Below are 11850 nucleotides of genomic sequence, written 5' to 3' on the forward strand. Positions count from 1 at the left end.
AAAAAAAACCCCTAATTTTTAGGTGTTGAAGAACCCCTATTTTCTACTGTATGAGGTAACCGAGGTGTGACTCTCCTCATAGATCCTCATATACGGGGTCTTCGGCCGTTTACGCCACACCCAAGGTAACGTCCCTAGGCCGAGTTAGGTACATGAGTCGAGTTGGGAAAATGGTAGAGAGCCAAGGGAAAAGCACTAAGGCCAGCCAGGGATTCGAACCAAGAACCTTAAGTTTCCAAGCTTGAAAAACACAAAACCGTCAGGCCACCATGGGTTCAACGAAATGTAACATTTTGGTTTTTCCCTTGCAGGTTTCTGGACAAGATCCTCATCACCGACACCCAGGATGATTCCGTGACAACTTTCCTTTGCAACAGGTGAGGAAAGGATTATGATCTTATTATGATAGAATAGACGTTTCAGCATCACGCAGTTTGTAATTCTGTCTTGCTCCCCGGGATAATTGAAACATTAAGTACCTAAGTCAGACGATCATCTTGCATTTTCCAGATGGTTGGCTGTGGAAGAGGACGATGGGAGAGTTGACCGGGTATTGGTAGCGGCAACGGATGAGGAACTGACCAAGTTCAGCACTTTGTTCTCCAGCAAAATGTCTAAAAACATACGAGACGGTCATCTGTGGTTCTCCGTGGTAGGAAGACCTGCAACAAGGTACGACCTGAAACTATTGTGATTCAGCAACTGCTTATTTCTGCTGGTCAAGGGTTAGTCAAACATTCATTTATGTACGTTACATTTCCTGGTTGGATGTTTAGATAAATAAATCCGCTAAGACATCCTGGCAACCCCTTCAAGTGTATTGTTAAAATCCTTTTTGCATTCGAACTACACCAGATTGAGCACTTTTAACATCCATATACCGGTTACAGGTAGTTTCGCCAAATTATCGCCAAATTTGCGTTGTTTCCTGTCAGTCTGCCGCCCCATTTCGTTACTTACACAAGAGTATACAGTAGAGGCCGCTTAATTGCAAGGCCTATTTGCCAGTGAATTTCGTGCAATTATCCGGCCGGTGCAATAATGCGAAGTTATCTAGCTGGACCGCACCGTTTGGGATTTTGGGATTCCGTGCAGTTAACAGAAGTTGCGTTAATCTGTTGTGCAATTACCTGGCTTCTACTGTATGCCTATTGGTTGCAATGTTTCTCTCCGAACTACGCAGATTAGCGCATTTGGTATCCATGTACCGGTAACAGGTCCTTTCGCCAAATTGTCGCCAAGATTGCATTATTTCCTGTCAACCTACCGCCCCAATACAAGCTTACATTGGTTGCAATGCTTCTCTCCCCCCGCAGCCCGTTCACCCGAGTGCAGCGCGCGTCCTGCTGCCTGTCGCTGCTGCTCTGCTCCATGATCGTCAACATCATGTTCTTCGGCAGGGGAGGAGCCTTCCAGCGGCCGTCCCCTGTCTCCGTCCTGGGGTTCGCGATACAGATCCCCGTCAACTGGGAACAGGTCAGTCATGACTGCACTAATGAACAATGATGAAAAGGGAATGGGGTCCTAAATTCGTTCGAAACGTACTAGGGAGCGCTTTTGTAGCATTTGATTATGTAATGGTAAATGTTTGTCCTGTTTATAATGGTTCCATATCTGTGGTGGCTGATAATGCCATAAAGTTCCCCGTCAACTTAGAACAGGTAAATCATTATTGAAGAATAAAAAAAAAAGCGTTGGATTTTTTGGCGCGAAACAAAAAAATTGAAAGAATTTGTAGTATTCGATTCTGTAATGGTTAAACGTTTGTCATTCTTGGAATGGTTTCATATTTATATATATGTCTTAAATGTGCGATAAAAAATGTTAGCGAAATGTTTCGTTTACCCATTTAAGTTTGGTTATTATCTTCATTCAACCCTATAAGAACTTCATACGTTATTCTCTGTTCACTCACTCACTCACTCACTCACTCACTCACTCACTCACTCACTCACTCACTCACTCACTCACTCACTCACTCACTAACTAACTCACTCACTCACTGACTCACTCTTTGATCTTTTCCCATCTCGTATGGTTACCACTAACTTCTATTTCTATCTTTACAGGTCATCATCGGCATACAGAGCGCTCTCATCGTGTTCCCCGTGAACCTGGCCATCGTGCAGATATTCCGGTACTGCAGACCGAGGGGGGCGAAAGTTAAACCTGCAGCTCCTAACGGTAATGTTTCTGTATAGCACGAAACATTTGTGCCTATAATGTTCTATATGTGAATTTTCATACCTGGATTTCTAATACAAACCAGCATGTATGTTATGCTTTCTATGTTGACACAAAGAGACAGTCAAAAAGTTATGCCCAAACGTTAGATTCCTAGTTAAAAACATTCTGTTCGATCCCCGTGTTTAATTATGCTTTTTGGGTATTCTTTTTGAATTTAATGCTTTGAAAGACAATGACATTGTTGCACTGTACTCAAGTTTGTACTTCTTTTAGTTGGTAGAAGTTGAATATGAAAACGAAAGCTTTTATAGCCCATTTAACTCGTTTCTCGTGCATTTACACACAAAGAGTTAAGTCTTAACGAATAAGCTTGAATAACATCAACATGCCAACCTTGTTTGCCCCGATAGCGACTGGTAAGGTAAACCAAAGTTCGCGTCCCGATACATCGAGCTACATCAAGGACTTTACACCAATACGACCCTCCACGTCCCAACTGTACGGGGTTCGGAGACAGAGTTTGTTCGCAGACTCGGGATATGACGAGAACGTGACTGACGTCAGCACTGGCCAGGAGCGTCAGAGTTACGCGAGAGTTGGAAGTTCTCGCGAGGGAAGTAGAAGAAGCTTGCGTGACGCAAAGGGCGATCCTGGTGGGCATATATGACGTATTTTTTAGCGTTTTTAGCATATATTTTTTCGTTGTAGTTATTTACTGTCTATCAATGCAATAAGAAAGTTCTCAAACTCAAGTACAACACTGTTTTGATTGTAACTGCAGCAGGCCATCGTTTGTGTTTGTCTTTTTCAATAACAAAAATTCTTAATATCAAAAAAGCATTCCCTCCATTTCCCTTTTACCAGGTTCTTCGGTGTTTGAAATGTCGACCGGTCGAAATGCTAAAAATAAGAGGAAACGCCTACTTCCCTGGTGGTGTGTTTACATCGGTAAGTGATTTAGATGTTCTTTTTTAGTAAGTCAGTCCTAGCTGTTATCTCATTTATCATGATAAGCAAAAAGTGAAAATAAAAACACGTAGACATACATATGTATGTAAAAGAACAGTGTTCAATGGCTTAGATTTTGCAAATTTCAAAGTAGGATCACAAAAGTAATCGTCAATAAGATTTGGTTTGTATGACACAATTTGTGATTTCTCATTCCATTGTCTGTTCGAAATGACGTTTATAGCTATAGCTAGTTGACAGCTAGTAGAGATATATATTTTGATAATTGATAATTGATCTTATCTGTAACGACACAATTTTAAAACTGCTGTTTACTCGTTTCCTCCGCATTTAGCACTGTAAGTTAAATTCGAAGTGATTGTTTTTGAGATTTCTGTGTAATGTTAGATGATTGTTATTGTGATCCATGTAAGAAGATACAAAATTCAGCCTTTGGCTGCCAGGTATCGTCAATTTTCAAATAAACCAATCATCATCACCAGGTTGGTTGCTGCTGCTGTGCACGTGCTCCCTGTCTGCCTTCTTTACCATGCTGTACGGGTTCGAGTACGGGCGGGAGAAGGCCGAGGCGTGGATATTCACCTTCCTCACGTCTTTCTTCTTCGACCTGATCATCACGCAGCCGCTCAAGATCTTCCTGCTTGCGTTTTTCTTTGCTCTTCTAATCAAGGTAACAAAATGTACCAATATGCAGATATATACTGATTAATGCATCTTGACATTACGCCGAGCCAAGGCGGTCAATAAAGAAAAGTAATGGGGAATATGATAGCAAGTTAAGTACTTTGATAAACGCCATATTTTTCTATGGACAACAGACTGTTTTCACCACAAAGTTCTGCATCCTTAGAAACCCGACCATGCCGACGAGGAAGTACCGCCTCCAACACCTGTGCAGGAGGATGAAGAGTATCTTGGACTATACCATTTGGTACGTTTCTGTGGTCATCTGCTATACTAAACATGAATCGTGAACATGGTGTTAAACGTCAAGTTTCGCAAAGCAGTAGAATCGCATAGCTGTAAACGGCCATTATTGGATTGAGTTTTTCCACTTTTCGATGTGATTAGCTATATAGACAGGTAGCACACAAATTGAAGATTTATATGGGTACACATGGACGTGAACTTCAGGCGATCTACCTATCAAAAAGCATATGCTCCATGTTATATATAGCGTAAAACTCAACATGTCGATATATTCATATACTACCTGTAAACCTTGTATTTATGTATAGATGTAAAAGACTTTACAAAAGTCGCTGGACTTTTGTTACGCCAATAAAGATTATTGTATGTATCTCCTGGCTTTTGTATGTAGGCTGCCAGTAAGGTGTCGTCCAAAGCGCGCGGCAAGGTCGGCCCTCCCGACGCCGGCGAGCTGCAGACTGCCCGGGAGAGGCGGTACGTTGAGGTGGGGCTGCGCTCTGCTCTGTACGACGCCTGCTTCTACTTCGTCTACGTCGCCTTGCTGCTGGTCGTGGCCAACGGCAACAGGGACACCTCCATGTTTCATCTGACTCGGCATCTGCACGGCACTTTTGACGAGTCATTTTCAGAGGCAAGTAAATTTTTGAATACAGTAGTTGAATACTCTATTGATAGTTTTGGCTCAAGTTCAAGTTCGTCCTAACCATAAGCTGCGTTCAGGGAAAATGGAAGAGTGATATAACCAGTCGCTGCTGCGTGCCTGTGAAGCTGGCGTGCTACGCCTTGTAGATACAACAGGACAGTGTGAGTTAATAAAAGACCGGGATTCAGAGAACAACGCCAGATTTTCGCAATGGGATCACTAAAAATTGTAATATGCATCTGGCCGTCCGAAGCAATAAGACAGCAGGGAAGACATAGGATAACGGCAGGTGCGGCGTTTGTAAGGCTTATTATGGAATCCACTGTATTCAGGCGTAGGCATTCCTGACAGTATGTTACACTAAAGAATAAGTGATTCTTGCACAGCACTGTCATCTTGTCTCTTCGATTCCTACCAGGTGACTGACGCCGAGTCCCTGTGGGCGTTCTTGAGGGAGAGTGTGATTGCAGAGACGCATGCGCACCAGTGGTACAACGATGACGTGTTTTCCCACCGAGGGTTCCTGCAGGACAGCACGTCTTTTGTCGTGGGGAACGTCAGGCTCAGACAACTTCGCACAAAGACAAGTACGTTACATCGTATATGTTTAGTCATAACTAAGCTTAGGGGTGTTTGTAGTATTACTGTAAGAATTTAACATGAATCACCACGAAGTTGACAACCGCTGTTCACTGGAGCCTGCGACCGATGACGACTTTTTAAAAAGTTTTGTCCGAATTGCCTTCTTTTAGAATCACACTTTTCATCATGTTCGAATCAGAAAATCAAAACTGGTCACACTGATCTACGTTTGGTCGCACGACGGTCACTCCCCAATCGCCGTATAATGGTTAGAGGGGGGCTTTGAGATCTCGTTCCACTAGTACTGTTTATCAACTAAAATGCAAACGGATCTAAATTTGCTACTGACGGGCAATAGGGTATCTAGGCTCACTTCAAATCTGCACAGCACATTCCCACTGAAAAACAACAACTACTCCGCACTCTTTGCAGACGACAGCTGTGGTATCCCACGAAGCTTTGCGGGAATCCTGGATGACTGTGACAAGTCGTACGACCTTTGGAGCGCTGATGACGTCAGCCATGACGTAGGATGGAGGGCGCTGACGGAAGATCAGAATGGGACCGAAACACCGACAGAGTTGCAGCCTTGGCAGTATAACTTTGCGTCCCTTAGCGGTGAGAAAGAGGCTTATATCAACTGTACAAGTATGATGTTTTATACGTAATGGAAGCCTAATGATGATGCGATAAAGGCAAACAAACAAATGTATGTGAAGTCAAAGACCATGATTTATAATATCTGGGCGTTGCTATAACTTCATTCCGTCTACAGTCCTTCCCGGTTTGTTTTTAATCTTCATCTTTTGCGCCCGCCACAGTGGCCAGTCCCCTATACGGTCTGTTTTCTGCCTACTATGACGGCGGGTACATCGCGGACCTACCGGGTGACATGGATGCCGATTTGGCGACCGTAGAGACGCTTGAGCAGCTCGGCTGGATAGACGACAACACCCGCGCCGTTATCATCGAGATGATCGTCTACAACCCAAACGCCAACCTGTTCTCCACAGTCGAGCTAATGACAGAGTTCTCCACTATTGGGAAGGCTTTTCCTAAAACACAGGTACTCAACTGCATCAATATCCCTGCTGACAAAATATCAGTATTGCATTCCGGATCAAGGCCACTACTACTAATTTGTGTCATTGTATTGAGGTAATGTCGAAGAAGCAACAATAACTTTGCATCTTTTATCAAACATCGAAATTCAGTTTGTGATGATGAATAGTTGCTGCTATACATTTTGTATAAAAAGTTAGAAAAATTGGGGCTATGAAAGATATCTACTGAGGACAATGAAAGCAAGGACAACTTATTATTAGCGCCTGATTGGTGGATGATGGGTGGATCCTGCTCGGTCACCCCTATAACACATCATGACAGCCTTTCTGCCATGATTTTCATAAGTCGTTTCATCGATTCCGTGGCCATCTGAGGCTAGCAAATCTGTAAATCCACTGAATATATATCTTTCATCCCTCCTGATGCTCCTGTGCAGGTGACGACCGTGCGGCTGTACCAGTACGTCACGGACTGGGGTTACGTCATGATCGCCTTCCAGATCGCCTTCATCCTGGTCACGCTCGTCTTCTGCTTCAGAGAGCGTGAGTTTTCATAGGCTCGTTTAATCTGTATCGGATTCTGTTTCACACGGTTAACATAGAAGCCGCGTTCAAACATTCATTTATATGTGCATAACACCTTATATGAACTATACGAGTAAATGTTTGAACGTGGATGCTAGCGCAAAAGTAGCTAACTTTACTCATGTTGCTGTCATTAACTACTATCACAGTTGTATTTCTACGCCACCTCACGACATGTGTACACATCCTGAGGTAGTGACAGAGGAAGGTGTTTGATTTTATTCGTAGAACGCTGAGAGACACACAAAATTCATCGATAATTTTAAGTTTACCTGTAGTCTGAATCTTTGTCCTTTACTGTACAGAAATGGAATTTTACCCCTGATACAAGGGTAGGCATCAGTCGGCTAGTGCTCACACTGCGCTTCCATGCTGCTCTGATATTTAAATAGAAATAATCACAACGCTGACAATATATCAATTTATGTTACAGATGTACCCATCTTTTCAATGTTGTATTTCCAGTGAAAAACATCTTCAACTTGCAGAAGGAGTATTTTAAGATGTTCTGGAAAGTCGTGGAGTTGACGGTGTGCCTGATGTCCCTGGCATCTATCGGCGTGCAGCTGTACGCGTTCTACCTCGTGTCGGAGTTCAACTCCGTGCACGAGGGGAAACCTGTGGAGACACGGTCAGTACTTTTCTGGAACTGAGAATTTTGACAATATGTTGCGTCATCAGTAAATTTTATGTAAATATGCTTGAATTTTAACCAATGGCTATCAAAGGGTGATACATAGGGTTGAGAAAACGTAGGCCAGATGTGAAATCGCTCTATACACAGTTAGAGCCAGTAAAGTGTATATTTTGATAGTAAGCATTGTGTGTTTGATATGTAACATTGTTTTACGAGGGGCGTGCAATAAGTAATGGTCCTTCCAGTTGTCTGATCTAAATGAAATTTTGTATGTGTAATAATTCATATCTCTATAGGTTATGTTGCAAAAGACAGCTCTGAACTAATTGTGGTTTCTGATTTACTGGTGTTTGAACTTAGTCAGGTGCGAAATGGACCAGGTGTGAAATGGAACCAGTTGAGTGTCGCGCAGTGATCCGGTTTTTGTATTTGAAAGGACGCACACCAAAGAAGACTTTTGATGAAATAAATGAAACTTATGGTGATGATGCCCCATCATATGACCTTGTAAAACGCTGGCATCCTGAATTCAAACGTGGCTGGAAGTCTGTGGAAACAGCTCCCAGACCTGGTCGTCCCTCTTGTGCCATTGATGAGGCATCAGTTGGAGGACCAACCTGGGGTGTCCTACAAAATCGGTGTCCAGAGCTGCATCAAACGATGGGAGAAATGCATAACTCTGGGTGATTCCTATGAAGAGAAAGACTAATAACTGTGCCAAGTTTCATTAATCTCCTGCTATGGGAAATGGGTCAGGACCATTACTGATTGCACGCCCCTCGTATAAACAGATACTAGTCTCTACATACCATACAACGGCCTGGACGAATAGTAATTGGGAACTTCGGCCAAGTTAGGAATAAAAGCCTAGTAGGAGTTATTTGGCCTAGGAGTGAACTGATTGGCTAGATAGACTGCAAAAGACTGCCTGAATCCAATGACAATTTACTTGTCCCTACTTGTCTAAATTCTTATCTTTTGTTCACCAAGCTGACACGTCTGCTTGGGGACTTATCAACGGACACAGCTGACGTGTTAAAATCTGTTACAGATTTATAAAGTACAAGCAGATCGGGAGCTGGCTGCAGACGGACACGTACCTGCTGGCTTGGCTGGTGTGCGTGGCCAGCCTCAAGCTGCTGCACCTCCTGCGCTTCAACAAGCACGTCGAGCGGGGCGCCAGGATGGCCAGCGCTGCCGCCAAGCCCCTCGGGCACTTCTTCCTCGTCTTCTTCTCCACCTTCTCCGCCTTCTGCATGATCGCGTACCTGATCCTCGGTACCAGCGTGGAGGGGTTCGGCACGTACGTCAGCGTCATGGAGACCATGATGGCCACGATGATGGGGGAGTTCGATTACTACGTCATCCAGGACCACCACTGGCTGCTGGGACCTGCGGTGTTCTTCTTCTACCTCCTGATCTGCAACAACGGCATGGTGTTCATGTTCCTCACCATCTTCAACGAGGCGAGGAAGGAGGTCAGCTTCAGGGAGAGGCACGAGGACAAGTCGGAGAACAGGAAGATCGCGGAGCTGGCGGAGCGGCGGCTGAGAACATTTGTGGCGAACGTCTCGTCCAAAGTGACGAGGAAGAGCGGAGATAGAGTCAAAGATTTGAGCAAAGAAGACCATGGGATGTTGTCGCGCACTTGGGGCTCTGGCAAAGGTAGCCAGATTAGTCAAATTATCAAATAGGAAACATTGCCAAAATTTAATCAACTAGTAAAAACACAGTGAAAGATATTATTTTATGAATCAAAGGCAATTACTGTCAGGGGAGGTCGGACGTTGCTACATACATGTAAATCGAAATTTCCAAAAAAAGGTTGAGTGATCATTTTTAGTTAACGCACAAAAAGTAAGTCTGCTATGACTTTAGGATATACCGAGCAGCTATGATGTCCATACTAGCTGTAGCAAATTAAAACAAGCCACATCCTGTTAGTATGTTTGTCTGTGTGTATTCATGTATGTATGTGTGTAATTATATTTTAAGTGATCACCTCAGTGCGAGCACTGAATGATTATCATATCAGCATGATGTTGTAAGTAACCAAAATATTCCTATGATTATCCCTATCTTTCATTCTATGACTTTGAATTTGTATATACATTGTCTCAAATGTTTTATATTTTATATAACATTGTCATCAAAGCCGTCCAGACAGCAGTTCCAAGGATGTGTATATATGATGTAAGAAAGGACAAAACATATTAAATGTGATATTATGCTAGAAATGTATCCCTAATTCTTATAGGCGAGACAGATTGGTGTATTTTCAAAGACGAGATATGTAACGCGGAAAATCCTCAGATTAGATACACCAGACAAAAATAGTAAAAAGAAGTCATTTGAATATAGTAGTATATCTGACTGGAACCTATTAACACAATTAACGTTAAAACACAGCAGCTAATGAAACACAAATGAAGCTAGACAAATAGAACATGGTTATATGATACGGCACATGCGGTTTTTAATATGTTAGGATATGACACATGGGGTTTGATGATTGTTATTGTAAATTATAAAATATTGTATGCTATATTATGCTGTAAATATTGTTTGTGTATAGTTACTCCTGGAAGAGTAGCTGTCACATTTTACACTTGACAGCTACTGCTAATATTCTTAAATTTAATACATCAAACTAATACTGTATGATACAGAAACACGTCAGCAAGGACAGTTTATTGTGAGTCGTACTCTGATGTTTGTCTTGTTGGCGAGGATTTGCACCTGGATACTCTTACTGTTTTACTGGGAGACTCGTCTGCAGTTAAGTTGACTTTCGGAAGGGGGTGCCAATAGTCAATACGTGTAAGGATCATTTAGAATCGTCAAATATCTTGTACTCTTAGGTAAGAAAATACTCTTTGCTTGTGTGTGTGTGTGTGTTTGCATATACTCTGGGTGCTTATGCTTTAAGGCATACGATAGTTAATAGCTTTAAAAATGACACTCCGATACGATGGTCGGTAATATGTAGCAATGCCCAACAGTGGCACTCCATGTTACACAGAGGCTCATTTATTCATTAATTCGAACTAAATTTTCTAAAGTACAGTGTTTTCCAGAGACTAACAACACGATGATCAGTGTATGCGACAGATGTTTGTTCATTTTGGTTCGCTTGTTTGTTCCACACAACGCGGATAATCCACCTTTAAGCGCAGCACACCAGTTTTATACAGCAGATGAAATCTGCATAACACTGATCTAGCTAATTGTAAGGATTGATCCACCCAGGGATAAACTCTCACTTCCTTTTGAAAAAGTACTTTGGGTTTTCTAAGGTGCTCAAGGTGTGGCTCTCCTCAAACACGGAATATCCCCGGCTTTACTTCCAATCCGACAGGACGTCTTTAACCGAAGCTATGTACTCATTTTCACCTGAGTAGAGAAAGAAAATAGGTTCTGTTTTTTTGGTCCACAAACACAATATCGGGACCTGCAAGATTAGGTCCCCAAACCTTTAGATTCTACTTCAACAACCCTAACCACAAGATCTCATCTTTTGTCTTTTTTTGGCACGGAAACCGCAGCAATTGATAACATCAACAGAGTAAACGTTGGCATGGAGACGAAATCTGACCTTTGTCCTTACCCCACTGTGGTAAGAGGGTAGATTAAACATTCCACTGATAATCATTCCAATGATAATTGGTTTGTCACTCGTGACACAGTATCACTGTCCTGACCTCTTAGTCTTAGCAGTGTTGCTCGCCACCGGACACTTCGCTTCGATCTCTTGACCAACAGGTAAGGCCCCTTTCCACTACACGGCGATCGCGCTGCGCTCTCACTGCGACCTAAATAGGATATGTGTAACCTTTGATTTCATACTGGGTATATCATACAAAATGAAAACGTGTGACCAAGAAGACAACAAAACACACAAATTGTAAAAATGTTTAACATCGTACAAAAGAGTAGTTTAAAACAGGATCGAAAATTCTATGCCATTTTCCCGCGGCTGACTAAAGAAAGGCTAGGTTAATTTGGCAAGTTTTAGCTACGGTCGTTCGGATAACCGACAAAAGATTGTCAACCTTTTTGTCGTTTTCCAAAGTGACTGTAAAATTCACTTGGAAATACGTAAGTCTTTGAAAATTTTACGATGTACCTAAATTTAGTACGAAATTGTTTAATCTCAGCCGTTTAAAATCGTAATCTAAGAGAGGATATCTAGGATACGGTGACACTCTTACTTGTAATACATCACACAATTCAGCCAATGGACGGCTACGTTT

The 11850-nt window shown here is 42.5% G+C and overlaps 1 protein-coding gene across 1 annotated transcript in view; it reads left to right on the top strand.

The window, feature by feature from the left end:
• The window catches only part of LOC118413120 (polycystic kidney disease protein 1-like 2), a 30232-nt gene extending 19528 nt beyond the window's left edge, over window positions 1–10704 (top strand). The window contains exons 31-45 of the mRNA XM_035816294.1: window positions 312–377; window positions 511–672; window positions 1317–1476; window positions 2070–2184; window positions 2598–2840; window positions 3052–3135; window positions 3639–3826; window positions 4007–4087; window positions 4478–4717; window positions 5148–5316; window positions 5744–5929; window positions 6133–6377; window positions 6813–6918; window positions 7426–7591; window positions 8649–10704. Of these exons, the coding sequence (XP_035672187.1) occupies window positions 312–377; window positions 511–672; window positions 1317–1476; window positions 2070–2184; window positions 2598–2840; window positions 3052–3135; window positions 3639–3826; window positions 4007–4087; window positions 4478–4717; window positions 5148–5316; window positions 5744–5929; window positions 6133–6377; window positions 6813–6918; window positions 7426–7591; window positions 8649–9291 (2854 nt within the window). The 3' untranslated portion in view covers window positions 9292–10704. The remainder of the gene's footprint in view (window positions 1–311; window positions 378–510; window positions 673–1316; window positions 1477–2069; window positions 2185–2597; window positions 2841–3051; window positions 3136–3638; window positions 3827–4006; window positions 4088–4477; window positions 4718–5147; window positions 5317–5743; window positions 5930–6132; window positions 6378–6812; window positions 6919–7425; window positions 7592–8648) is intronic.
• Window positions 10705–11850: the final 1146 nt, after the last annotated feature.

Source organism: Branchiostoma floridae, chromosome 4 (assembly GCF_000003815.2).
Source record: "Branchiostoma floridae strain S238N-H82 chromosome 4, Bfl_VNyyK, whole genome shotgun sequence".
NCBI lineage: Eukaryota > Metazoa > Chordata > Leptocardii > Amphioxiformes > Branchiostomatidae > Branchiostoma > Branchiostoma floridae.